This window comes from Sciurus vulgaris (genome assembly GCF_902686455.1).
Source record: "Sciurus vulgaris genome assembly, chromosome: 10".
Lineage (NCBI taxonomy): Eukaryota > Metazoa > Chordata > Mammalia > Rodentia > Sciuridae > Sciurus > Sciurus vulgaris.
In genome coordinates, this window is record NC_136470.1 from 1,739,738 (window position 1) to 1,766,500 (window position 26,763).

The 26,763-nt window shown below is 64.9% G+C and overlaps 1 protein-coding gene across 1 annotated transcript; it reads right to left on the reverse strand.

Annotated features, from left to right (window-relative positions):
• Positions 1 to 3,329: 3,329 nt before the first annotated feature.
• LOC306637884 (ATP-dependent 6-phosphofructokinase, liver type) lies at positions 3,330 to 25,861 on the reverse strand. Its single transcript, XM_079100750.1, has 22 exons — positions 25,691 to 25,861; positions 20,551 to 20,624; positions 17,768 to 17,845; positions 16,955 to 17,144; positions 16,244 to 16,409; positions 15,683 to 15,727; positions 15,356 to 15,464; positions 13,305 to 13,400; positions 12,474 to 12,566; positions 10,765 to 10,890; positions 8,946 to 9,010; positions 8,329 to 8,392; positions 7,133 to 7,279; positions 6,785 to 6,855; positions 6,212 to 6,299; positions 5,695 to 5,847; positions 4,672 to 4,836; positions 4,475 to 4,536; positions 4,226 to 4,337; positions 3,877 to 3,976; positions 3,686 to 3,791; positions 3,330 to 3,499 (listed from the first exon to the last, which is right to left on the reverse strand). The coding sequence occupies exons 1-22, from the start codon at positions 25,773 to 25,775 to the stop codon at positions 3,352 to 3,354; spliced, it is 2,343 nt and encodes a 780-aa protein (XP_078956876.1). The 5' UTR covers positions 25,776 to 25,861; the 3' UTR covers positions 3,330 to 3,351.
• Positions 25,862 to 26,763: the final 902 nt, after the last annotated feature.

Below are 26,763 nucleotides of genomic sequence, written 5' to 3' on the forward strand. Positions count from 1 at the left end.
GAGCCTTGCAGGTTCAGTGTCATGGGTGAAACCCCCACCTCTGCCCCTGCCCTACTCCCCACCCATCAGTGTCCCCAAAGCCCCTGTGTGCTGTGCACAACCACTCCTGCCACAGGCAGCCTCACTGGGCCCGGGAAGACGGACTGCTGATGCTGTTTGTGTTCTCATGGGCAATCTTCCAGAGAAGCAGGAAGCAGAAAGGACTTCTGGATGAAGGGGCATGTCCTGCTTTTCCCCCAGCCCCAGGCTGCCCTTGGTGGGGGTGAGCTTGTTCCCTGATGGCTGTCCTCCATGAACACTCCGGAGTACCCGTGGGGAGTCTGCAGCCCAGTCAGCTGGGGAGCTGGAGAAATAGCGAGGGGCTGCCACACGCTCAGGACGTGGACCTGGCTCCAGAGCCCTCTCTCTAGAGCAGTCACCAGCCAGAAGGAGCAGCTGGGCATGCGGAAGTGCTGAATTCCCTTCACCAGCCTGGAAGGAGCTGAGGCTCCCAGTGACCCTGCGGGCTGGTCTTGGCTGTGTGCCTGCCAGTCACCCTGCAGCCCGACACAGGACCCGAGTACAGCGTGCTGCTCCAGTGTGTGTCCTGAAAAGCTGCCTACTTGCTGAACAGGGTCGCCGTGTGGTCACTTTGCCCTGGTAGGCAGGCCTGGCTCCAGAGGTTCCCCGGAAAGTCAGGTGTCATTCTGTACCTGTGGGGCCCTTTGTCCTCTGTGAGGAGCAACACTGGGACCCTGGGTGGCCCCGGTGCTCAGACTCAGAGCCCCAGCCAGTGCTGTGTGTCCCTGAACTGGGCCCCGGGTGGGGGCGCGGGCCCGCGGCTGGCCCAGGGCAGGCACGACAGCACCATCAGGCCCTCCCTCCAGCTCCAGTCCCCTGCTGAGTCCCTGAGGGACAGCCCCTCAGTTTGAACCTCACATGGTGAGGCAAGGCCAGGGCATGCCTGGGGCTGGATGGCAGGCAGAGACCAGGTGGCTCCCAGTGGCCTCTAGAGCCCTCGGGAACCTGGGAGGCAGCCCAGCATCTCTGGCTCCCTGATGTTGTGAGCCCACCTCTGACCTGTGCCGGTGGACCTGGACCGTCCGCAGGGCCGTGGGTGTGGAGGTGGGTCTGACCCCCGCAGTGGATTAATGATCCGACGGCACTATTGGGAGGTGGTGGACACGGGAGGAGGTGGGGCCTAGTTGAAAGGAGCTGGCCCTTGGAGGTGTGGCCTTGGGGGCTCATTGTCCCTGGCCCCCTCCTCTGCTTCCTAGCTGCCATGAGCTGAGCAGCTGTCCTCCCCGACGCCCTTGGTCCATGACCTCTTGGACCCGGTCCTTCTGCCTCGCCTCAGGCCTAGAGCCATGAAGCCAGCTGTCCAGACTGGACCCTCTCAGCCTGAGCCGACGTCACCTGGCCTCCAAGAGTCGTCGACCTCAGGTGTTGTCCCAGCCAAGAAAAACCACTCCACACAGCTGAGACTCGCCGGCAATACTCTGCAGCATGTCACCCAGCACTGCCACCGCTGGCTGCTAGGGACCACTGCCCTGCACCTGTCCAGCCCGCTTGGGAAGAAGGGGTGCAGGTAACCCTGCCGGTGCCTGGCATGCTTGAAGTTCCGTCGCTTGCCCTGAGAGTCGCTCAGGGATCTCGGGACCCGGGAAGCTCAGGAAAGATCAGCATTTTCCACACCTACAGCTAGTCCTGGAATGGTGACACCAGATGCCAGGGTGGCACAGGGAAGCACTGCCTGCCTTTGCAGGCGCCCTGTGGGGGGCTGCCAGGCTGCTGCTCTGCCTCCTCCCACAGGAGCTCGAGAGCTGAAGGGCACCGCTGGCGTAGGCTGCTCTCGCTTGGGTTGGCACGGCCCCTCCTTCAGGCCTCACCAGGCTGAGGAGCGGCCCATGGCCAGGGGCAGGAGCAAGGGAAACGGGTCGCCTGGGGACTGGGAAGTGGCGGGCAGGGGCTTCTGAGCTGCTGGGGCCACCAGCCTGGGCCAGCATGGAGGCAGATCTGGGTGTGGACGTGAGGCAAGCACTCTATCGGGGTGGTCCCTGCCCCAGCTCCCAGGTTCTCCTCCAAGGGGCTCAGGCACCTCAGGCACTCACTGGGCCCCCAGACTCAGGACAGGGCCAGGGCCAGGCACTGTCCTCTCCCCAGCCTGTCCTGGAATCACCCACCTCCCCAACAGGCAGAAGAGAGCAGAGGCCCAGTGTGGGCTTCTCCACCAGAGGTCCAGAAACGCAGCCTGGAGGCCTGGGGCTCTTCAGACCAACAGCCACGCGGGCGGCCACCTGGAGCCTGGCACGGCAGCCCAGCCGGGCATGCTGCTCTGGGGGAGGAACGTGCCTGGGAACACCAGGGCAGCCAAGGCAAGGCACCGGCGCCCTCACCTGGCCCTGGGGCTGCCCCCTGGCACCCGGCCCTCGGCACCTTCAACGCTGCCTGCAGGCCTGGAAGGGAAGCCACAGCCTGAGCCTCCACACGCTCAGGGCCAGCGACCCCAGTCTGTGGTTAGTGCTCAGTCACCGCAGGGCACTGAGCCATGGCGGTGCAGCGACCTGGGCTCCGAACATTCCTGTGAGGGCTAGCAGCTGACCCCAAATGCAGGGTGTGTTCCCAAGAGCCTCAGGGGGCGGGCTGCGACTGCCTCCCAGAACCACCTGCTGGGTTCGCCAGCCCCGGGGCGATGCCCCTCCCCCAGCTGCAGGGTCAGCAGCGGCCTGACCGCAGGCTGCCTCAGCACAGGCTGACTCTAGGGGCCCACTTAAGGTCAGGCGTGGTGGCCACACAGGTCAGAAGCTGCTGACCAGGGTAAGGCTGCAGCCCCTTCTGTCCCTGGGCTGGGCTAGGGGGGCGCTGAAGCTGGGATGGTGGCCCTGGGGACAGTCACCCTCCAGATGATTCTGGAGAGCAGCTGTTGCAGAGGGGCCTTGTTTCTGAGTGCTGGCTCAACCCTGGGGCTGGGGAGCCCTATCCAGCAGGGTGGTCACCTGGTCCTGCCCACCCCCTCAGACTTCCCGTGGGGCATGCTTTCCAGGGGCTGATCAGACTCCAGAGTCAGGTGACTTTATTTCTAGAAAAGGCGGCAGTGTTGCTCAGCCACGCTGGTGGTGTAGGCGGGAGCAGGCCGGTGAGGTCCAGGGGAGCAGGGAGACCAGGTGGCAGTGACCAGGGCGCTGGTGAGGCTGAGGGCTTGCGATGCACCTGGCATGGGAGGGAAGGTGGATGCCTGGGTGCTGCGTCCTGGAGGCAGCCTGCCCCGAGGCCTGGCAGGCAGCTGGGGATGGAGACAGGCCAAGAGGGCCCAGAGCCAGCAGAAAGACGCCCTGCCCAGCTGCACTGGTGCTGCAGGCAACAGGCAGGGCCTCAGAAGCCCGTGTCGATGCTCAGGGTGCGGCGGGTGACATGCTCCAGCTCCCCCGACACGTAGGCAGCCATGTCGATGCGGTAGTGTGCCAGCATCTTCAGCATCAGTCGCAGGCTCAGCCACCACTGCTCCCGCGGCATGCGATGCCTGGGTCAGAGGTCAAGGTTGACCAGGAGCTGGGCCCGCCCCCCACGCCCTCCCCTGCAAAGGTCACGGTGCCCCACGTGGCATCTGGGCACATCTGGGGTTGCGGGGGCCAGGCTGGCACACCTGCCCTAGGAAGGCTCTGGGGTCCCAGGTTCACCCTTCTCCACGTGGCTCTGGGGGACTCACTCAAAGTCGGTGTCTTTCTTGAGCTCAGTGACTGGGCTGAAGGCCACCGCCTTCTTCCGCAGGCCGATCACGCAAGCTGAGTCTGGGGCATTGGCAAACACCCGCCCTGTGGACACAGGCCCGGTTGGCCAGAGGCTGGCGCAGCTAGGCCCTCCAAAGGCAAGGCTGAGCCTCAGGGCCACTCCACCTACCCTTGCGGTAGACAGCCCGCAGCTTCTCTGACATCCAGAGCATGGCCTTCACCCCCAGCTTGGTCCCGTAGTTCCGGTCAAAGGGGGTTGGAGCACCACCCTGGGAACAGGCAAGAGCCCCTGCAGATGGGTCCAGAGGCAGCGGGGCTGCGCTCATCCAGCCACCCCACCCTCCACCTCCACCTGGAGGGCCCTCGAAGTCCAGCCCCAAGCCTCACATCCACAGGCCGTGGCCCACGGTGAAGCTGAGGGCCACCATGAGATGGTAGGGACGCCAGTGCCCTCTGGGAGGCCCAGCCTGCACAGAGCAGAGCAGGGAGCACTCCCAACACCTCACACCTGACCGAACCTGCTGCAGGTGGCCCAGGACGTTGGTCCTGCAATCGAAGACGCCCTTGCCCTCCGACGAGTACAGGTTGTACAGGAACTCGGTGGTGTAGTGGTCGTGACACTTCTCATTCCTGAGGAGCACACAGAGCCCCTTGATCTGCCCCGGGTCCTGCCCCCACGGGCAGGCAGGCTCTGGGAAGGAGGGCGAGAGCCGGCCCTGCCTGTCCAAAGCCCCGCGCGTCTCCACCCAGAGCCCAGGGCCGCTCACCGCAGCACCAGGCCCCTCTGGATGTCCGTCTTCATCTTCTCTGTCATGTGTTCCACGTTGGCCTAGGGGAGGAGGGCACGGGGTGAGCCCAGGGCACAGGGTGGAGGGGCTCCAGACCAGCCCTGGGCAGGGGTCAGTGGGGCTGGCAGCCCTGGGTGGGACGCAGCAGGATGCGGCAGACCCGCAGGCGGGCTTGCCTTCAGGTCGTGGATGTTGAAAGGGTCCTCAAAGACGTAGGCCGCGTCGGCTCCCACAGCGATGCCCGTCACGGTGGCTAGGTAGCCGCAGTAGCCCCCCATGGTCTCCACGATGAACACCCGGCGCTTGGTCCCTGAGGCCGACTGCTTGATGCGGTCGCAGCTCTGGGGGGTCAAAGGCATTGTTGGGGGCTGTGGGCCACACTGCAGGGACCCTGGGGACAGGGACTGAGAGCAGCAGCTCCGCAGCCCACACCCACAGCACCTCACAGAAGCCAGGCAGGGGCGGGCTGGGCAGCCGACCACCTGGTCTGCACAGAATCAGGGACTCGAAAGAGGACAAGTCTGCCCCCGGGCGGCAGTGGACAGTGGCTTGGGGCAGTTCTGGTGCTCCCAGGAAGGCAGGTCACTCGCCTCCCGTGGGCAGGGCTCGGGATGCTACATCAGACTCCCAGCACTGAGCCAGGTACATACAGCGCCCTCTGTGTGAGACCAGACAGCCAGGCTGCCACCACAGGGTCACGCTAGAGACAGGTGGGACAGCGTGTGCAGGTGGCGACCTAATGCTAGCCAGTACTTCAGAGTGTGAAAAGGGGAATTTAGCCAGCCACCCTGGTGCACGCCTGCAATCCCAGGGACTCAGGAGCCCCATGCAGGAGGATGGCGAGTTTCTGGGGTCTGGGCTCTGAGGGGAAAGCCCAGACACTGCTGCACGGGGAGGTGACTGGCGGGTCTGCGGGCGGAGGCCCACCCTGAGGAGCGCAGGGAGCTGGGACTGGCAGAGCACCTGCGTGCCACGGGCCCCAGGTTCCACCCCCAGCACCACAGCAGTGGACACAGAGGGGGAGGCCAAGGGCAGGTCAGGTCCACAGCAGAGGGAGCCATCACCAGAGAGGCACGGACAGCAAGGAGTGCGCAGGAAGCTGCCCAGAGCCGTCAGTGGTGAAGCAAAGAGCACCAGCATCCTGCGGCACTGGCGCGCTGGGGCGCGAGCTGGCCTCCGCGGAAGCCCCACCTCCGCACCTCCATGGCGGCGTTGACGGCGGTGTCCGAGCCCAGGCTGAAGTCCGTGCCCGGCACGTTGTTGCTGATGGTGGCTGGGATGACGCACATGACGATGCACAGCTCCTCGTAGCGCCCACGCGCCTCCACCAGCTGCAGCACCCCCTCGTAGGCCTGCAGCAAGGAGGCAGGAGGGAGGCCGGGCAGGACAGCCTGCTCCCCCCACTGGGCCCCACAGGGTCTGCCCCCTGCCAGGGAAGCTGGGTTCCGGAGCCCAGACCTCCTCACCCACCCCGGACGTGGCGCGAGGGCGCCCCACGCTCCCAGGGCTCCCCTCCTCCTCCTCACCAGCACCAGGGCTATCTGGGCCTCCTGGTGCCCTCGGGAGGCGGTAACTGCCCCAGCCCCAACCCCACCTCAAAAGCCCGGCCCTCCCGCCACCGGCACAGCAGCCTGAGGCAGCGCTTCTGCACGCGGGTGTGGGCAGGGCCGCCGCAGCAGGACACGCCCCTCAGGTCTCTCGGCCAGCAGCCCTCACCTCAAAGCCACCGATGACCAGCAGGGCATGGATGTTGTAGGTGCGGAGATTCTCCACAATGGCCTCCAAGTGGGCCTTGGGCAGGGTCCTGCCACAGGAGGTGTGTCAGTGTGGACATGTGCATCCAAGGACTCCTGTCCACACTGTCCAACCCCAGAAAGCTCGTGCCTGGGCCATCCCAGGGTCCACAGTCCGTCACTGAAATGCCCCTCCCTGAGGCACTGCAGCTCCGTGCAGGGACAGAGATGAGAAGGGCGACCATGAGCAACCTGGGCACCCGTTCATAATCCTGGGACCACCAGACCCTGGGATGAAAGCCACAGCCACAGCCAGCCAGACCCCAGCAACGGAACAGGTCCCTGCTCCAGCCCGCTCCCATGGAGGGCCCACTGCGGGCAGCCCAAGCTGCCACCCTCTGCACAGCTGGCACAGCTGAGCTCAGGCCGGGAAGTCCCGGCCCAAGAGTTTGCAGCCAGCTCCAGGCAGACCCAGGGCTGCTGGGCTGGTGTCCTCTGCTGACCCTGGACACTGTCCCTGACTCTCCCTTCCCACCGTCCAGTGCTGGCAGCTCACCTCTTGGTCCCCAGCATGGAGCCGCCACGCCCCAGCCAGCCAGCCACGTCATGCCAGCCCACTTCTTGCACCTGGCAGGCAGGAGGGGTACAGATCAGGGGAACAGGGTCTCCCAGCTCCTCCTCAGCAGGCAGGCCTGTGCCTGGGGACAAGAGCCATGCCACGCCGACCTCTACCACACGGCCGGGGGTCTCCAGGCCTGACTGGGCCCTGAACCAGGTCATTCTGTGGTCTGCATGTCTAAAGCCCCTAAGTCCGTCTAGGTGATTGAAGGGTGGCCACAAAAGGCCAAAAGGGCAAGCAAGCCCCGACCCCAGCCAGTGCCGGGCGGCCCAGCCGCACACCCACCTGGCCTTTGGCCAGGCCTTCGAAGCCATCGTGCACCACGTACACCGTGTGGCCATGGGAAATGCCAGTCCGCACTGCAGAGCGCACAGCCGCATTCATGCCAGCTGCCGGGGCCCCCACGTTCAGGATGGCCAGGGAGAAGCTGGTCTGCAGAGAGAAGGGAAAGGACCAGACATGGGACATGGGGCTGGACGGGGCTGAGCCTGAGCGGCCGCTGTCCCCTCCACACCTCCCCTGGAACAGTACACGTCTGCCCTGCTGATTCCAAGAGACCCTGAGAAAGACCAAAGAGGACAGAGGGCAACTGGCCCAGCAGAACCCAGCAAGGGGAGTGGCCACTGGCATTGGAGCCAGGCTGTGGGCAGCACCGTGGGCTTAAGCCATGAGTGGCTGCTGTGAAGCTGTAGGCAGCGGCCCATCCTGGGGGCACGGGGTGGGGGCACATCCGAAATGCCACGCAAGTGGAATCAGCGCCACCAACCGCACGCACGCCTGCCCCGCCTCCTGCACTCAGTGTGCACCTGCAGCCCAGCCCACCTCACCTGACTATGGTGTCTGCCACCAAGCCTGCTGCCCCCAAGCGGGGTCACACACCAGCCAGGTTCAGGACTCAGAGACCACTTGGCTCCCCAGACATGCTGCAGAGCAGAGGCCACAGGGGCACTGGAAGAACGGCTGGGGGGCCGGTGAGCACACTGGCCAGGCTGCACAGCCCAGTGTGGCTTTGGGCCCGTGGGTCACCGCCAAGGGGCCTCAGAGCCAGGACCCACTGTGGAATGTTGGGATGCTCTTCCTGGATCCTGGGACGCAGGAATTGGCCCTTCATCACACTGAGTCTGGAGAGACCCCCATCCTGAGGTCCCCCCTGCCCGCTGGTGCCCTCCTCTCAGCCCTCCTCTCAGCGTTACTTCGTGGGCCGTCAGGCCTGGTACCACGCGAGAAGCACCGGCCCCTCACAGCCCGGTCCCTGGACTCTCCACCCAGGCCCAGGACTGGCCGTGGGACCTGCTGGTCCACCTGGCACCACAGCAGAGCCAAGCCCAAGGCCCCTTGCAGCACAGGCCCCACGCAGGAAGGAAGGGCCCTCCGCTCAGAGTGGCCAGCCCAGCCAGCTCCCAGTGCAGGGCAGTGGGCCAGCACAGAGCAGTGGGCGGAGGACTTCAGAAGCACGCCGGCCTCTGCTCCCTCCACCTCACCTTCTCCTTGGAAAGCTTCTGGTGGGCGAGGAGCTTGTAAATGTTCCAGTTGTTCTCGAAGCTCCTGGAAAGGAAGCGGATTGTGCAGCCCACCACCCCGAGCCTCGCAACCGCACAGCGCAGGCCCGCAGCTCAGCCCAGGAAGGCTGGTCACGGGCACAAGGCCCCGGAGCTCTGCGGGTCCCTCAGTACAGAGCTGGAAGCACACGAGGTCATGACCAGCAAAGCACCCAGCCTGTGCGCAGCCTGGCAGCCTCGCGGGGACAGCACAGCAGCGGGAAGGCAGAGCTGCAGGAGCCAGGCCTGGACGCCTGCAAGGGCCAGAGCCACAGAGGCTGGCCTTCCCTCCCCCACACCCAGGCACCCCCACGACGTGCTTTGTGCACTGGGCACCACCCACGCAAGGTCTGCCCTGCAGCATTGCCACCCCTGTCCAGCAGGTTCCATCCTGGCCACCGGGCCTGTGTCCACCCAATCCCCAGCTGGCTTCTTCACTGCAGACCCAGTGCCCTCCACTCCCCTGCTGTGCTCGCTGCTGAGTGCTGAGGGGCCCAGGTGAGCCCACGTCTGCACCATGAGCATGGCCCACAGGTGGGCTAAGTGGGCAGCGCCCTCACCTGCCACGCAGCTGGATGGCCTCGTCAAACCTCCTGTCATCCATGGCCTTCTGCACTTCCTTCGTCTTAAAGAAGCAAAAGGCACGGGCTGTCAGGAGGCCCTGCACCTGCTCTCAGGCACAGCCCACCCGGGGATCCAGCAGGGGAGCCGGCCACCATCCCCCAGTCCTGGTCCTGCAGGTCCTCAGCACAGGCCAGAAGCACAGCCACCAGGGAGAGCTCTCAGTGCCCAGCAGGACCACCTGACCCAGCCACCTGTCCTCCCCCACAGGGGCAACCCGGCCTTGCCCTGCCTCAGACCCCTAGGTCCCCAGCCAGAGCCCTGGGAACAGAGCCCCAGACCCACGAGCACAGCCAGCATGTGCTGAAGCAGGTCCCTAGAGTCCCAGCAGGTCATCGAGAAAAAGCGTCAGGCCACCATCCCCACCCTGTGGGCCTCCCCTCCCAGCAGGCCCAGGGGCTCCCAGGGCAGGGCCCCCAAACCTGCTCAACCAGGGCTGGCCTCCATCCTGACCTCATACCCCCTCCTGGGGTCCCCACTCCAGCCACAGTAGTGTACCCCCGACAGATCTGCACCCACTCCTCCACTGCCCACCTGCTCCCCTCATCCCTGTCCCTCCCATCCTGACCTAAATGCCCACCCTATCCGGTTTCTAAGGTCAGCTCAAGGCCACCAAGGGACCCTGGCTCCTCACCACCCTGGGTTTCCCCCTGCAGCTGACAGACGCCCCTCCTGGGGCCGGTTCCACCTGGGCTGTGGCCACAGCCCCCCTCACCACTGCGTCCCTCCCTCAAGAGGCCCAGGTCACACTGGGGGGAGAGCAAGCAGGGGCCACTCCTGCCTGGCACACGGGCGATGACAGAGGAGGGCAGGGCGGGCAGGACAGGCAGGGCAGGGCAGGGCAGGGCAGGCAGGGCAGGCAGGCAGGGCAGGGCAGGCAGGGCAGGGCAGGGCAGGCAGGGCAGGCAGGCAGGGCAGGGCAGGGCAGGGCAGGGCAGGGCAGGCAAGGCAGGCAGGCAGGGCAGGGCAGGGCAGGCAGGCAGGGCAGGGTAGGCAGGGCAGGGCAGGGCAGGCGCAGGGCAGGCAGGCAGGCAGGGCAGGGTAGGCAGAGGCAGGCAGGCAGGGCAGGGCAGGCAGGCAGGCAGGCAGGGCAGGGCAGGGCAGGGCAGGCAGGGCAGGCAGGCAGGGCAGGGCAGGGCAGGCAGGCAGGCAGGCAGGGCAGGGTAGGCAGAGGCAGGCAGGCAGGGCAGGGCAGGCAGGGCAGGCAGGCAGGGCAGGGCAGGGCAGGCAGGGCAGGCAGGCAGGCAGGCAGGGCAGGGTAGGCAGAGGCAGGCAGGCAGGGCAGGGCAGGGCAGGCAGGCAGGCAGGGCAGGGCAGGCAGGGCAGGGCAGGCAGGCAGGCAGGGCAGGCAGGCAGGGCAGGGCAGGCAGGGCAGGCAAGCAGGCAGGGCAGGCAGGCAGGCAGGGCAGGGCAGGCAGGGCAGGGCAGGGCAGGCAGGGCAGGGCAGGCAGGGCGGGCAGGACAGGGCAGGCAGGGCGGGCAGGACAGGGCAGGCAGGGCAGGCAGGCAGGGCAGGGTAGACAGGCAGGCAGGCAGGGCAGGGCAGGCAGGGCAGGCAGGGTAGGGCAGGCAGGGCAGGCAGGGCAGGCAGGCAGGGCAAGGCAGGGCAGGCAGGGCAGGCAGGGCAGGCGGGCAGGGCAGGGCAGGGCAGGGCAGGGCAGGGCAGGGTAGGCAGGGCAGGGCAGGCAGGGCAGGGCAGGCAGGGCAGGTGGCACGAGGCCTGAAGGCAGCAGTTCTGCAGGGACCGGCGGTACTCACCACCTGCACGCACTCCATGAGGGGCAGCCGTACGGGCTGGTTCCCCGAGAGGCTGACCACGCAGGCTGGCGTGTCCGGCGTGGCCTCCAACAGGGCCATCACAGCCTCCACGCCCATCTTGCTGCTCTGTGCAGACAGGGGGCCGCTCAGGCTGCTGCTGTGCCCACCCCGTCTGCTCCAAGCCTGCGTTGCTGTCCCTCCGCAGGCACACCTCAGTGGCAGAGCCCACTTGGCCAAGGCGTCTGGAACATGGTGGCCCAACAGCCTACCTGCCACCACTTCACAGGGCTCCCACAGTCCCACTAGGAAGGCCCGGCCCTGCCCCAAGGGCAGCAGGGGAGGGCTGGGGCCATCTCCAGGTCCCTCCCACGACAAAACTCCTTGAAGGGGCTGGCTGCCCGTAAGCCCCACTGCCCTGCTGCGAGTGCAGATGGTGGGCACGGGCCAGCGGGGCTGCACCAACTACAACGTCAAGAATGCCCCACTGCGACCAGTCCTGGCGCAGCCAAGGAGGCGGCCAGATGGGCAATGCAGGGCCGCAAAGGCAGACCTCTCCCTGACCAGAGGGCCCAGTCCTCCTCCACAGTTGCTGGGTGCTGGGCGCTCAGAGGCTGGCAGTTTGCCTCCGTGGGTTCTGGTGCATCTTGCCAGCAAGGCCCGCCTGCTCGTTATTCTGGGCTGTCTCTCCAGGATGTTAGGGGACAGTCCCAGAGAAGTGATCGTGGCTCCCTCAGGAGCAGCTGGCAGCTGATGGCTGAGACTCAGGTGCCCACCAAGTGCAGGTGTAACCCGTGGGGATGCAGGCTCAGGACCAACGCAGAAGCCTGAGACTCTGGGGACGGCCACAGCTGTGAGCAATGCACTGTGCATTGTCTCTGGCCCAGGCGTCTTGTCTTCCACCAGTGTCCACAAAACTGGGCAGCTAGTCTGTGACCTCCAGGGAGGGAGACCGAGTCTCCCAGTTCTTGGCGCTGTATCCCCTCCCCCAAGCTGGGTGTGGCTGGCTTGGCCCCAGTTCCAGGCTTGCTGATGTCACCTGATGCATTGTGTAGGGTGCAGTGGAGGCCTGGCCAGGTGGCAAGACCACGCCTGTGGGTCAGTGTGTCCAGAGGTAGAACAAGTCCCGTCCAGCTCGGTGGCAGGCCCAGGCAGAGCCCACACGGAGCATCTCCTAGGAAGGCTCCGCATGGCACAGGGCCAGGCCACGGCACCCTGCAGTCTCAAACCAGCCTATGTCCCATCTGCCTGGCAGTGTCTCTGGCCACAGTGACCAGCCCTCACATGCGGGCTCTCTGCCATGCACGGGCCTTCCTGGCCCCAGACCTGGCTCCACTTGACTCGAGCATGACTATTCTTCAGAGGGTGAGCTGAGACTGGGCCACAGTCAGGCTCACTGACAGCAAACCCAGACAGAGCCCAGAACCGCCAGGGACGAGCAGTCAGGCCCCTCTCTGCTCACCTCTGCTCACCTGCCCCCCAGGAACCTGCCCACAGCCACCAAAAAGGTCTGTAGCCCTGACTTCCAAGGTGCATGGTGCGGAGGAGACTGGCAAGGAAACGGGCAGAGGCGGGCCCACGTGGACCTCAGGCCCAAGTTCTGCAGAAACGGGGAGCCGAGGCTTCCTCCCAGCCAGGACCAGCGCAGTGAGAGCACACCCCACGCACAGCAGGCACGGTGCCACCCACCGCACACGACACCGCTCACCTACCAGGACGCGGTCGAAGGCCGAGGGCGTCCCTCCACGCTGCACGTGGCCCAGCACGGTCACTCGCGTGTCGAAGCCCAGCCTCTGGACCACCAGCTGGTCGTGGGGAGAGATGGGGGGCCGTGGGCTTCTGAGCCACCCGCCCGACCCTGTGCTCACCCCTGCCCCGCCTGGGGTGGGTCGTGTGAGCATGCAAAGTAAGACCTCCACGGGTGTGCATGTGGGTGTGGAGAGAAGTCTGTGTGCACTTGCGTGGGACACGCTTGCCTCCGGCAACCCTGGACTTGAAGTTCTGGGCATGGGGACAGAGGAGTAACAGCAGGTGGGCCCCTGGTAGGGGACCAGGGGACACAACACCAGGTGGGAAGCCCACGGAGGGGGCACAGGGCCCAGAACTCTGCTCCACCAAAGTGCGGGGGAGCCCAGGGCATAGGGCCGGGGCCATAGGAAGACTCCTCCTGGGGGTTCAGTCATGAATCCAGCATGCGGCAAGGGTGCCCTGTCACCGAGGGGCTGGCAGAGCTGAGCTGTCCCTGGGGTGCTGGGGGCCCAGCCCGTAGAGAGCTTGTCCTGAATGAAGGCTCCCAAGAGAACGGGGCCCCCAACATGGAGGGGGACAGTGCCCAGGTCAGGCCTGAGTCCTGCACCTGGCTATCCCTGGGGATGAGAATGCCCAGGAGGCCAGTCCAGGACAGGCAGCTGTCCCCACAGAGCCAGAGTCAGGACCCACAGGAGAGCCCTGGAGGAGTGGAGACCCAGGAGCACTGACCCTGTGACCTTGTCCCCACCCTGGCCCTTCCCATGGCCGCCCACCCCAGGGGCCTGCACACTCACGTCCTTCACATAGCTGGACGAGATGGGCTTCCCGTTGCGGTCGATAGCTCCCTCCGCAATGATGATGATGTTCAGCCGGGACCCCCGGCTCCGGGTCTAAGGCAGAGGCACCCAGCTCTCACTCACTGCCAAAGCCACTGAGCTTGGCCACCAGACACCTACAGCCTCCCTGGGGTCCAGGTCCCGGACCCAGGACACTGCATCCTCCACCCCTGTGGGCAGGGCAAGACCCTCCCCCAACTCTGCAGGAGCTGGAGAAGGCCTGGGGGGTGCGAGAGGCAGAGCTGAGGTAGGGCCACCAGGACCCCAGCACCCCCGGGGAGGAGGGAGCAAGGGCAGGAAGTGAGGGCTAGGGAGAAGGGGACCTGGGTCGGGCACATGCTCCAGGCGAGGCCTCCAGGCAGACCTCAGCGCCCTCCCGGGGCACTGGGCAGGTCATCTGCAAGGAGGGCAAAGGAACCCGCCCTCACCCTGTCCCAGAGCCAGTCCTGCCAGTGGCTAACCTGGGATACTCAGGTCCCCTCCTTCTTAAATGGGTGAGCTCATAGAGCTGACCACCAGACAGGGGTCCCTGGACACTGCACCCTGAAGCCACTGGGCAGGCCAAAGATGGCACATGGGGCCATGATGCCCCTAATACAGGACACCAACCCCTGCTCCAAGGGACAGTGGCACCTGCTACTGGTCACAAAGCTCCCTGGGAAGTTCAAAGCGCTCTACTCCTTTATCTCTTCAGTGATGTGCGTGTGGTCCGCTCTGACCCACGAGCCCACAAGTCCACAGTGGAGCTGGGGTGGCAGAGCAGGAGGGCTACCCAGAGCAGGCGGTGCAGGGGCAGGGGGCTCCAAGGCCCAGGCACAGGACTGCGGGCAGAGCCAAGAGCCAGTGCCTACCTCCCCCTCCCTTAGGACACAGGTGCTGGGCACTCAGAGGGAACCGGCACCCACAGGATGCCAGTGCCTCACACTGGGCAGCAAAGAACAAGTGTGGGGACCCCAGATCCAGGCCACTTCTAGGAAGGCCCTGAGCCAAGTGAGCCGAGGCCCAGGTGGCCAGGGACTGTGGCCACCAGGATCAGCTCTGCTCCTCACTGCAGCCAGCCGGAAAGGGTTTCACCCAGGGGAGAGCACAGCCTCACCCACTGGGCTTGGCCTCCATGGGAAGGTTCCAGAAGCCAGATCATGCCTTCAGCTCGGGCTGCGCAGCCAGTGGGAGGAGGAGCCACAGCGCATGGGGGTGCACCACCACACTCACGTGGGACTGGACCTCTGCCAGTCCCAGGCCCACAGCTGCTCCTGGGCTGCTCACAGTGGGCCTGCCTCTCCCCACAGACATGCTGGACCCCAGAGACCACAGGCCAGAGCCAGAGCCTCTGGGGCCCCTGGGCCCACCCTGCACCATCGGACCTGGGCAGGCCTGCCGGAATGGACTCCATGCCCTCCAGCCCACCATGTACCCCAGCCTGTCCCAGCCAGGGGGCTGCAGGACAGAGCGTCCAAAACCCCCACCCCAAGGAGCCCAAGGCCACATGCCGTTCTCCCCCAGCCCTCCGGGAGGCGACCCACCTCCCTGCCCTCTCCTGCCCCCAGAACCCACTGGCACTCTTGGTCATTTATCTCCCTGGCTTAGAACTCTGAGCCCCGGCTGCCCTCCGCAGGGAGGAAAGCATGGGACCAGCAGCCAGCCCCAGCCCTCACCACCCTGAACCTGCCCTCTGGGCCCTTGGAGGTCGCCTCTCCAGCTGGGTGACTGCTCTGCGCCCTGGACACTCATCCTCAGCTTCGGTGGCTCAGACTCAGTGATCACCATCCCAGGAAGCCAGTTCGCCATCCTCCCTACACTGACCACACAGAGCTGAGCCCAGGACAGTGACCAGAGTGCTGCTCTCTGCAGCCCTTGTCCAGCAGGGGCAGGACCACAGGTGCATGCAGGTGTTCAGCGCCCAGGGGGACTGACAGCTGCCGTGAACCAGGAGTAAATGATGGATAACCACAGAATCAGGAGATTCTCCCAGGGCCAGCGCGGGCTGCAGCAGGACCTCAGCCACTCACCTCACCCAGCCTCTCACACATGAAGTTCTCCCAGCCGTCCTCAGGGGGAGACTCGGGGATGAACAGCCAGTCGGCCCCTGAGGCCAGTGCCGACACCAGAGCCAAGTACCTGCAGGAGCAAGAGGGGTGGCCTGCTCCAGACTCCAGCCTGTCCTGGGGGTTGCACCTTCTCTTCTCCCCCGTCCCCCAGGTTCTCTTGGCTTACAGCAGTAAATGAGCACTTACTGCATGCCAGATGCCAAGGAGGTGCCGTGTCCACCCCCGCCGTGCCCAGCAGCTCCGTGGCACCCCCACCCCATCCCGCTGGCCAGGACGAGCCCTCCTTACCCGCAGTGCCGCCCCATCACCTCCAGCACAAAGGTCCTCTGGTGGCTGTGGAGACAGAGGGGCAGTGGTGTCAGCTCCAGGTCACACAGGGCCACAGGCCTGTGCCAGGCTGACTGGCCCTGGAGTCAGGGGTATGAGCAAAAGAGAGGGTCCTTCCCCCAGCCCCAAGGCGTTCCCTTCTCTGGCCTGGAGATACCCCAGGCTCCCAACAGCCTCCGTCCAGTCATCACATGTGCACTAAGGTCAAAGGCCATTTGCCAAGTCAGGGTATGGCTGTCCCTGACCTGAGCCCAAGGAGCCCCTGCAGGTGCACACTGCCCCCCAGGGCAGCAGCCACCACAGCCAGGCCACACTGCTGAGGCCCCACATCCAGCTGGCAGGGTAAGGACCCGACCCCCAGCTCTGAGGCTGACCCCCGGCTATGCATCTGCCCAGCGGAGGGCAGACAACTGGTGCCAAAGAAGCTGCCATACTGAGTGCCACCAAAGCGGCTACCCCGGAGGCCAGCCTCACCAGAGGGGCAGGGAGGTCGGGAGCTGTCTGGCGGGCAGGGGTCGTCACCTCTGGGCAGTGGTGGTGATGGCGTCGATCACCTCCATGATGCGGTGCAAGGCCGAGTCTGTGCCGATGGTCATATCCGTGCCGCAGAAGTCATTGTCAATGGAGCCCACCAGCCCCGCGATGCTCAGGTGCGAGTAGGTCTGCGCTGTGGTCTCCGAGATCTTACCTGGGCCAGGAGCAGCAGGAGACCTGGCTGAGTCTCCACAGCTGCAGCCTGTTCCCCCGGCCACCACCAGGGTGACGCGGCTGTCTTCACCCAGGGACGCAGCCTAGGCAGGGGCCCTGCCCCAGCACACTCCACCCAGCACCCCTGGAGCGCCGGAGCAGCCATGCCCAAGCCCGAGGTCCCCCACAGGTGGCACAGGCAGGCTTCAAGGGGCTACTTTCCAAGCAGCAACCCCGGGACACTGTCTAATGTCACCTTAATTCTAACTGCGTTTTTCTGCCAACTGTGACAGTCTGTAACCCACAGCCAGAACCTCTCGGGAATCAATCACAGGACTTGCCAAGAAGCCCAGGCTGCACTGGAGCACCAGCTAGCACTGGCCAGCACTCCCTGGCCGTCTCAGGTGGCTCTGGCCCCTCACTACCAGCCCAGGCTGACCTGCATCTGAAACTGCCCGGGCGCCCTGGCCTCAGATGGCTCTCGGCTCCTGCTTCTCGTGGCAGCCAGGCCCGGCACTGGGCCACCTGGCTCCTACTTGGACCCACCTGCCCCCACCAGCTCCTCCAGCAGGCTGCCCCACTCGCTGCGGAAGATGTTGGCGCCCGTGAGGCTGCCGTCCCCCCCGATGACGCAGAGGTTGGTGATGCCATGCTGCAGCAGGTTGTAGGCAGCCGCCAGGCGTCCCTCCCGCGAGGTGAAGGCCTTGCAGCGGGCGCTGCCGATGACAGTGCCGCCCTGCAGGAGAGACCATACCTTCAGGTGGGCCGGCAGGTGGTGGAGGCCCCCAGGGGGCACAAGAGGGAACAGAATACTGGGCAGCAAGTCCAGGGACATCTCCAAAACCTGGACAGGATCCCCACATCCCTGGGCCTTCCTCACACAGAAGGGAATGGAGCACAACGGCCTTGGAAACTGCAAGCAGCAGACACACACGCTGGCCCACACGTAGGTACACACGGGCTGTGCGCTGACGGGGTGCTGGCCAGGGCCCCACAGGGAACGAACCTCGGCCGCTCAGCTGTCATCCCCACAGCCCCTGCTGCCCCCGCCTCAGGGCCCAGCCCTGGAACACAGCTGTGGTGCAAGGCACTCTGGGGCCAGGGTGCTCCTGCCCATCCCCCCACGGCTCCTGAGACCTTCTGGGCCCCATCCACGCCCTGCGGCATCACCGATAGCCTCCTGGTCCAGACCCCCTGTCCTGGCTGGACACCAGCCAGACTTCTGGTAGTGTGCCTCACACCTGGCACGCCCACGCAGCAGGTGGCACCGTCAGCCTGGAGCCACGCCCCTGCAGGACAGGACGTGTGCACCACACACACTGCCAGGGCAGGAATGGGCCGCCTGGTCACGAGCCTCACCAGCTGGATGATGTTGGAGACACTGAGCCAGTTGGCAGGCTTGATGTTCTCGCCTCCTTCCACGAGGCCCTCGTAGCCCTGAAACCAGAGAGGGAGCAACGGAGACAGAGGCCACAGCGGCCAACAGCACCCTCATCTGGGGAACAGAACCTCTGGTTGCAGACTAAACCTCACCAGCAGGAAGGAGGCCCAAGGGTCCTGACCTCCAGGCCCAGCCACCCCATGCCCTCTGGCAACGGAGCTGGGACTGCGTGCTTGTGGCTCCAAACCCCATCTACATGGCTGGGGAGTCTGTTCAGGACGGAGAACGTTCACTTGGCCTGCCTGGTGTGCGTTCCCAAGCCGAGCACCGGTCACCGCACCCAGATGGGCACAGACAGGGGCAGCACGCGGAGGCCCCGAGGTAACACACCGCTGCCTCCCAGAGGCACAGATTGGATCTGCCTGAACTGGACTTGGTAGGAGAGACCCGGCAGAGGGGTCTGCCTGCTCCCTCGCCCCCTCCTCCCAAGGCTGTGGCTGTGCTGTGCACCCTGCTAGCTGCGCGATGGCCACTGTGGAGACCCCCACTCCCGCCAATGGACACGCGGGAGGGGTGCAGTTCTGGAGGTGGAGATCAGGCTGCTGAGAACACAACATCTCTCCAGAGATGTGCTGTGGGAAAGCACATGTCTGAGGGGGTCCTCGCGAGTCCCAGGGCAACGTCCCAGAGCGCCCCGAGTGAGCCTCCTCGCCCCCCAGCGAGAAGAGATGTGGGTCCACGTCCCCACAGCACTAGGCAGCACGAGTCCTTTCATCTGGTGGCAGTGGATAAGCCCGATCCAACTTGAATTCCCCTGATGACATCTGCCACTGGCCATCTGGACAGCCAAGTGCCCAGCATCCTCTGCCCATGGCCACCCTTCTTATCTGTCTGCAGGAGTCCCGTGTGCAGGCTGAACATAGCTCACGGGTGCTTCAAAATGTGCAGGGACTAGAAGGCAGGCCTCCTCTCTGCTGCCCCCAGACCTCCAGGGCCACCACTGACCCCAGACCCGAGGTGACACAGCACACTGCAGCTCTGCCTAGGGCTGCCCCAGTTCAGCTGTGGGCTTCTGCTCCTCCTGGCCTTTTCCAACTAGGTGAGGAGGCCACGGGCGTGGGTCAGTGCTCCCCAGGGGGCAGTACACACCAGGGCACCGTGCGGGTTCAGCACAGGACACGGAGGGTCACCCCTGGCACCTGCAGGGAGCTTGCACCAGCCTGAATTCCACATGGGCCAGGCCAGTGGGCACATGCCAGGTGCCTGAAGCAGAAGGTTCTCAGGGGGCACCCCGTGCCCTGAGGGCCACACAGCAACCTTCCCGGCTCGGGCCAGGCCAGCCCCACTGGCTCTGGTCACACCAGGCCACCAGCCATGTGTGCAAAAAGCAGAAAAATGGTTCCAAAGGCCAGGCCCTGCCCAGGAAGCACAGACCCACCTGCAAACCCAGGCCAGGCAGAGCCCAGCGCGGCCCACAGCCTGGCCCCTGGCCCCGTGTGGAGGGACGACCAGGCAGGGTCAGCCCGGCAGGCCCTGCAGACCCCGGGGCGGCCAGCAGGGCCTGCAGGAATCAGGCTCACACTCATCTTTCCTGCCCCTGCCCCCCAAGATGTCTCTGCACGCAGGGTGCCCTTCTCAGGCCCTGCTCACCTCTCTGCTCCCCGACCCTCCCGCCCCCCGCAGGCCTGGCCCCCAGGCAGCCTCCAAATTAGTTCTTGTGCCCTACCATCCCAGAGAGGAAGGGATCAGAATTCTCAGAAGAAACGGGGGTCTAGGAGGAGAAGGGACATGCACACAGGCTGGAAGCCGGCCGGGCCGGAGCCCCATGTCCTCAGGGTACCGGCCACACTGCCCAGTTCCTTCCAGGAGCAGGATCTGCAAGGTCCCAGCTCCACCCTGGCCACAGGGAAGGGAGCCCCCTCACTCACTTCTGCACTCACTCACTTAGTCACTCATCAGACATCCCTGTGGAGCAGAGGGGGTGGACCTGCCACAGCTGGGGTCAGGACAAAGGGACAAAGACACAGGGCAGAGAGGGGAGGGGCAGAGGCACTGGGAGGGGCAGAGCTGGGGCTGGTTACATTGTATGTAAACAGTGAGAACAAAATAACAAAAGGTGACCAGAAAACGACAGGACAGCCAGGGAACTGCAGAGAACTGTAAGAGAGAAAGAGAAGCGGAGGGAGAGAGGGACACTGCCTCCAGGTGTGTGCAGGGCACACAGGGCACGTGTTCGTGCCCCACCTGTCCACAGGCTGCAGGATCAGCCCCAAATCCACGACGGGGGCTGCAGAGCTGAGGCGCAGGGAATATCCCACAGTCAGTGTCAGAACAAGTTAGGACAATGCTCCATGGCTCCATGGCCAGGGCCCGTCTGCTGCTGGTTACGGGGCAGGGTCACAGGGGCCTCAGAGGGGACCGGCAGCCTCCCAGCAGGAAAGCACTCCCCTGGGCAGGGCCAGGCCTCCAGGGATGAGCAAAGACCAGCCTGGTGGTGGGATGGGGCTGCTCTCCTGCCCCTCCTGCTCCCCTGGAGGCCCCTAGGAGACCACTGAGCCTGGCTTTGGCAGGTTCCTGGGTACCAGGAGGCCACCAACCCCAGGGAGGTCTGCTTCCCGCAGATGCCTCGGCCAGACCCCTACTTCCTGCCCCACACTGCCCCAACCCTGTTCCCAAGACCCCCACTACCACAGGCCAGGCCACTGAGGGCTTCCAAGGCGACCTGCGTACAGCAGACCACAGCACCCAGCACACGCCTTACCTCATAGATGAGGAAGACTTTGGCTCCCACGTAGATGCCCATGCGTGTCACAGCCCTGACAGCCGCGTTCATACCTGCGAGGGAGTCAGGTGCAAAGCCCATCAGTCCAGCGTCTGGGACACGAGAGAACCCGGCCCAAGCCAGCTCCAGAGCCTCAGAGTTACACAAGGAAAGCCCCCAAAGCAGGAGACCAGTGTGGCTGCTCTTGAGGGTTGCTGGCCTCCTCCTGCTCGCTGTGCCCCTGCCTCTGCAGCCCTAACCCGGGCAACAAGATTGGCCCCTTGGGCTCCATTGGAAGAGCCCCCACTCCCCAGACCCACAGAACCAGGCACTGACCACAGGACCCAAGGACAGAAAGCGCAGGGCCTGGTCCCCTGCTGCAGACTCTCAGGCCAGGACATGGATGAAGCACCCATGGGTGCTGCGGAGTGCCTCTGGGCCTGGGCACACTGTCCTACCAGGCAGAGACCTGCTCTGTCCCCAAGGCCTCAAACAGGGCTGTGGGGGGCTAAGTTCACCTCCTCCTTCCTGTCCCAGGCCTGCCCTCCACATTGCCACTGCTCTGCAGGAGTTTCTCTGGGGAGGTGACAGGGACCAGGCAGAAGAGGCAGAGCAGAGGAAAAGCCTGTGGTGGTCTGCCTCAGGCCTGCCCAGACCCACATCACAACAGGGGCAGAGGGCCAAGGGGGTCTGCAGTCGTACCCTGGGGCCCCTCCCCTACACTGGAGCACAGCTGGATGGTGCTGCTCTTGCCTGAGGATCCCCCACCCCTCCTGCCTTCCTTGACCAGCCTGGGGAACACGCGCACCCTCCAGCATCCGTCCCCAGCCTCAGGAAAGCTTTGCCCTGGGGAAGCCGTGTCCCCCAGCCCCTGAGCTCTGGAGGGTATAGCTCTTACCTGCTAGGTGCCGTGCTAAAGCTTCAGAGGGCTCCTCAAATGGAGTGCGGTCTGCACTGTGACCCCAAGAGAACTCATGGCCTTACCCTGGGACCCCAGTGGTCTCAGCTTAGCCTGGGCATTTGGAGGACTGAGCAGTTCTGAGACGATGCGCTCAGGCTGGTGAACAGAGCCTCACACAGCCTGCCCACTGCCCAGCCCTCGACACGCTTGCCTCATCCCTCGGCCGAGATGAGGACCCTTGCTCCTGGGGCGAGCAAGCCACCTGCCAGAGCCCAGGGGAGAGGTGGAGCAGGGACCCATGGGACCCCCAGGGCTTGGCAAGCAGTCCTCTCCAGACCCAGCAGGCGCCAGGGCTGCTGGTGGAGGGGCACCCAGGCATCAGGGTGGGCAGGGCCCAGGGGCCGGCGGTCACTCACGGCTAGCCGCACTCACACTCACATACTTGCCAGAGACAACAAAACCCAGACAGCCAAGCACCCCAGCAGACCATAGCACCATCTGAGGAGCTCAACTCTGAAGTCAGGGCCAAGGCTGGGCAGTGGGCGGCTGGCTCCCCTGCCCTCATCTGCCCTCACTGAGCAGGGGACAGAGAGGGAGATGAGCTCAGCCAGAGCCCCAGAACCAAGCAACAGAGGTTCAGACAGCTCTAGCGGAAAGGGTGGAGCCAGCTGCTCAGACAGGACAAGGAAAGGGCTGGAGGAGGCAGAGGCCAGGATCCCACTCTCCAGTGCAAACCGCTCAGGGAACCCCAGCTCCAGGTGGATCCAGGCACTGCTGGGCAGGCCCGCCTGGCATCACAGCCATCTCATTGGTCAGCCTCGTGGGCTCCTTGGGAGACGTGGGGACAGCAAAGTGCCCAGGTTAGGGCAAAATGTGACCACACCCCTGGCTTGCAATGACTTCAGGACACCGTAAGATAAAACCCTCATGACACCCAGAGGCAACAGCAGCCAAATCCAGGCTGTGCTCCCCTCTCCAGAGAGGAACAGAGCAGCCATGTGATGTGGAGTTGTTTCAGGCTGGGCCAGGGCTGCTGCCATGGAGCCGGCCACCTGAGGGCAAGGGATCTCTGTAACCCTCAAGGACTCTTGCTCTTCAAAAGGCCTACTTAACCAGGTGAGGTGGCGCACGCCTGTAACCCCAGGGACTCAAGACCTGAGGCAAGAGGATTGCAAATTCAAGGCTAGCCTCAGCTATTTAGCAAGGCCCTAAGTAACTTAGTGAGACCCTGTCTCAAAATAAAAAATAAAAAGGGCTGGGTCTGTGGTCTGTGGTTAAGCGTTTAAGCACCCTTGGGTGAATTCCTTGGTACCAAACAAACAAAAAGGCCTATTTAACCCCCTTTAACCAGAGGGCAGGCAGGAGAGCTGCCTATCAGCTGACGAGAAGCTCCATTCTCCCCGCTCCTCTGCTGGACCAAAGGGAAACTGAGGTCTGAGCTTATGCATTTGTTTCTGAAGCGGCTTCACCAGTTAGGTCCAGGGGCAAAAAACTAGGTCCTGTGCAAGAATGTAGGGACCCCGAGAGGAGGGGAGGCAAAGCCACGGTCATCAGCTCGCAGGCCAGCAGAGCCGGCTTGCCCCAACCCCAGACAGCACTGGGAAGAAAGAGGGGCAGCACACTCAACCCTCAGGGTACAAACAGGAAATCAGCATCCACAGTGACCAGCAGGGAAGGCGGCGCCTCCGAAGTGGGCATGGAGCTAGAAGAAAGGGCAAGGAGAATAAGTGCCCAGGACAGGGCCACCGCCAACGGCGGAGTCAGGCAGGCAGGCTGGCTACTCCTGTTTTAAGTCTCCCAGTTACTTTTGCACAAATAGACATCCTGAGCGCCTGCCTTCCATGCAGCTACAGACTCCAGGCCAACAGGAAGGGAGAGACCCACAGCTGCAGAGGACAGGACTTCCCGCTGGCTGGAAGGAGCTCGCAAGGAGGCATGTCAGGCCCCTTCCCCCCTTTTTAAATTAGGGAAAGCCGAGGCTGGAGGGAAATGCTGGGTCAGGTCACAGAGCCAACAGCACAGGCCAGCTCAGGACTCAGGCTCTGGGGCCAAGCCTCCTCCACGGGTGGGGCCGCTGGTTGGCACACTCCTGCACAAGCAGACGGCTTTGGGAGGGAAGAGCAGCCCTGACCCGTCCTCCACCAGCTGCAAGCCCAGTGCTGTTGCAGGGCACACTGGGAATGTGGAGCCTGGCCACTACCTAGGGTCAGGTCGCAGGAGCAGCGCTGACCCGGGGAGCTCATCACAAAGCCAAAGGCCCTGCTCTGCCCAGATGCCAGCTGCTGCCCCTCGTCCAGTGATCACTGACGACTACCGAGCATTCTCCCCAAGCTCTGAACCAGGGGAGTCTGTGGTGGAGACCCCCTCACTGCCCCCGCACCCAGAAGCACAAGGTCTCCAGGCTGCAAGTCAGAGACCAGAGCCCACATAAGAGGAGCAAAGCTGCCAGGGCCCGGGAAGACCCTTGCCAGGAAACTGGCTGGGGCCAGCCTGCAGGTGCTCCGACACACACCCCTACGTGCCGGTAGCTGCCCACTCTGTGCGAGGCACCTCGCAGTGTGTGGCAGGCACAGAGGACCCTGTGCAGACTGCTCTGCCCTACCCTGACCAGGCCAGTAGGACTGCTCTCCAGGTCCTCCACCAGCATCCCAAACCACATGTCTGCACCCTGAGCGCTGAGGATGGACCTGCCCCATCAGGTCCCTTCCTCTGAGGGATGGGCCACGCACAAGGGCCCTGCGTGCACACCATTCGGCCTTCCTTATGCGGAGGCTCTGCTGCCTCCTTTCTGCAGACAAGCTCGGGTGGAGGCTTCCTGGCTGTGGGAGCCTGAAGCTCCAGAGGGAATCTGGGCCTTCACCATCCTCAGGGAAGAAGTGCCTCTCTGGCAGACAGGGGCGTCCAGCCATCCTAGGATGTGTCTGTCCTCCACCCACCATGCCTTCCCCATAGCCTGCCTTCATGGGACGACGCTTAAGGGCCCCTCCAAGCCCATGGTCTCTTCACCCAGCCCACCCTGTGGGCAGTCGCCACTGCCCAGCAGCAAACTTGACCATGTCATGGACATGCAGAAGGGCACACTGACCAGCAGCCTGAACTGAAACCCCAGTCAGCGAGACGTCCACCTTCCTGGGCTGTCCTTATAGAATCTGTTTTCTCCCCTCTGCCCCAGCTCCCGGTAGGGGATGGGCTGTCAGGACTGTGTCTCGGGGAGGGCATGTGAGTCTGCATCTCTGAACTCTCCAGAAGGAAATGGACCAGGCCACTGCAGCCCCTCCCAGCCCACCACCTGCTTTCCCATCTCCCTAAGGCCTCTCCTCTCTCCTGAAGGCTAAGGTGGGTGGTGTTGCCAAGAGGCTGTGCTCCACAGGGGCTGCACTGGCCATCTTGGACCACTGGAGACCAGAAGTCAGGGCAGGACCAGGCGACCAGGAGAGGGGCTGAGGAAGCACAGACACACCCACCCCAGGCCAAAAGCAGGTGCACCCACTCAGCCCTCCCAGGCTAGGTGGACACTACAGACCCTGGGCAGATGACCACCATCCGGGGCCTGTCTTAGACCTGGCAGGTGAGAACAGGACTTTGCTAAGAAATATCCCAAAGCCCCAGAAAGCTCCCCTCCCCACAGCGCCCTCTTCCCCACCTAGGCCCCAAGTCGAAGGCACAGGGAGGAGCTGGGAGGAGACTGGAGGCGCAGTTGCTGCCCTGGGCAAGTCGGCCCCACGAGGGTGGCAGGTTCTCGGAGGGCGGCGGGGGCAGGCTGGGGAGCCCTGGGTCCTGCTCCTTTCAGGCTCTAGGCTGGGCAGTCCCACCGCCCCCTCAAAGACCACCGCTCCACGTGGCCTCTGGGAAACAGAGGTCCTGACACGTGTTGCCCAGAAAGAGGTGGCTGAGAGCGGGGGGGGGGGGGGGCGGGGGGGCTGGCAGGGGGCCTAGGGCCGCGGCTCTGCGCCCCGCGCGCGGATCGGGGTCCCTGCCGGCCGCGCGGACACACCCCCGGGGCCGGGCTGGACCGGGCGCGAGGGCGGGGCGCGCAGAGGCCCGTGGCCAGCCGCACGTACGCTGGCGACCCGGGGCGCGTCGGGGCGGAGTCCAGGCACCCGGACCCGGAGGCGGGCGCCCGAACCGGAGGCCTGGCTGGCCCCGTGTCCCCAGGCCCCAGGGCAATTAGAGGGGGGCACCCCGGGGAGGGCGGGCACCCCCGCTGCCCCGGGCCACAGGCCCTCGCCGCCCGCCCACCTTGCGCGTCGCCGCCGCTGGTCAGCACACCGATGGCCTTGCCGGCCCCCGACATCCGCAACTTCTCCAGGTCCACAGTGGCCATGGCGGCGGCAGAGACCCAGGGCCCGCGCTCCGCTCCCGCCGGCTCTGCGCGCCTGGTCGCTGTCGCCTGGTCCCCGCCCCGCGCCGCCCGCGCCAGTGCGCCCGCCCCGCCCCGGCCCCGCCCCCACCGCCACGTCTGAGTGACAGGCGCAAGGACGCGGGCCAGGTCGCCTGGCTGCCCAGTGGCTGCAGTTGGGGCGACCCGACTGGGGCTGGAGCGCTGCAGCCGGGAACCCTGCCGGCGCAGGGCCGGCGCAGGACACCCTCCGGAAGTGCCTGTCCCGATCCCGGAGGCCCCTGGGGTCCCCTGAACCTCACGAAGTGGGGTCAGTGCCCGCACCTTGCCCGATGGGCGGCCTGTTTCCGTCAGGCTTGTTAAGCGTTCGCTTCTTAACCGTGCCTGCGCTTCGGGTGCCTTAAAGACCGTGGCGCAGGGCTGGACCCGAGTGCGGCCCAAATGCGTTCCCCGGCCCTGCCTGATCCTGGGGTTCGGCTTGCCGGGACATGGCCGGCCAAGAGTGTGGTTTCTGACGACACTTTTCAGATTCTGTGGAGTGGCCACAATCTGCCCGCCCTCCCGGGAGGTAGGCCGGGCAAGGCCCGCACGCTGTAGCTGAGGCCGGGTCGCTGGCAGATGCAGTGGCAGAATGTAATTGAAAGAAAACCGGAGGAATTCGTGACAGCAGTGAATTTGCAGCACCCTGGAGAAACCCTTGCCCACCAGGCAGCCAGTGGGGAGTTCACAGCCGGGCACTGGTCCTGCCTGGGATGGTCAGTCATGGAGTGGGGGTCTAGCCCCGGGGACAGACAGGCCCCTGCCCTCAGAGCCTTCAAAGTTGGTGGACAGCAGCCAAACTCAGGGTGCTAAGAAAAGGTGTCCATGACACCAAATCCCCGGGTCAGCAGCCCAGCAGGTCAGACACCCACTGGGGTCCCAGGGCGGGGGGTGGGGTGCATCTGGGTGATGATCACATGCAGGGTTTATGAAA

Coding starts and splice junctions, on each gene's coding strand:
- LOC306637884 (XM_079100750.1), bottom strand. CDS start 25,775: ATGGCCACTGTGGACCTGGAGAAGTTGCGGATGTCGGGGGCCGGCAAG. Junction 15,465..15,682: donor GTGATGGGGCGGCACTGCGG/GTAAGGAGGGCT, acceptor TTGCTCCTGCAG/GTACTTGGCTCTGGTGTCGG. Junction 5,848..6,211: donor TGGTCATCGGTGGCTTTGAG/GTGAGGGCTGCT, acceptor TCCTTGCTGCAG/GCCTACGAGGGGGTGCTGCA.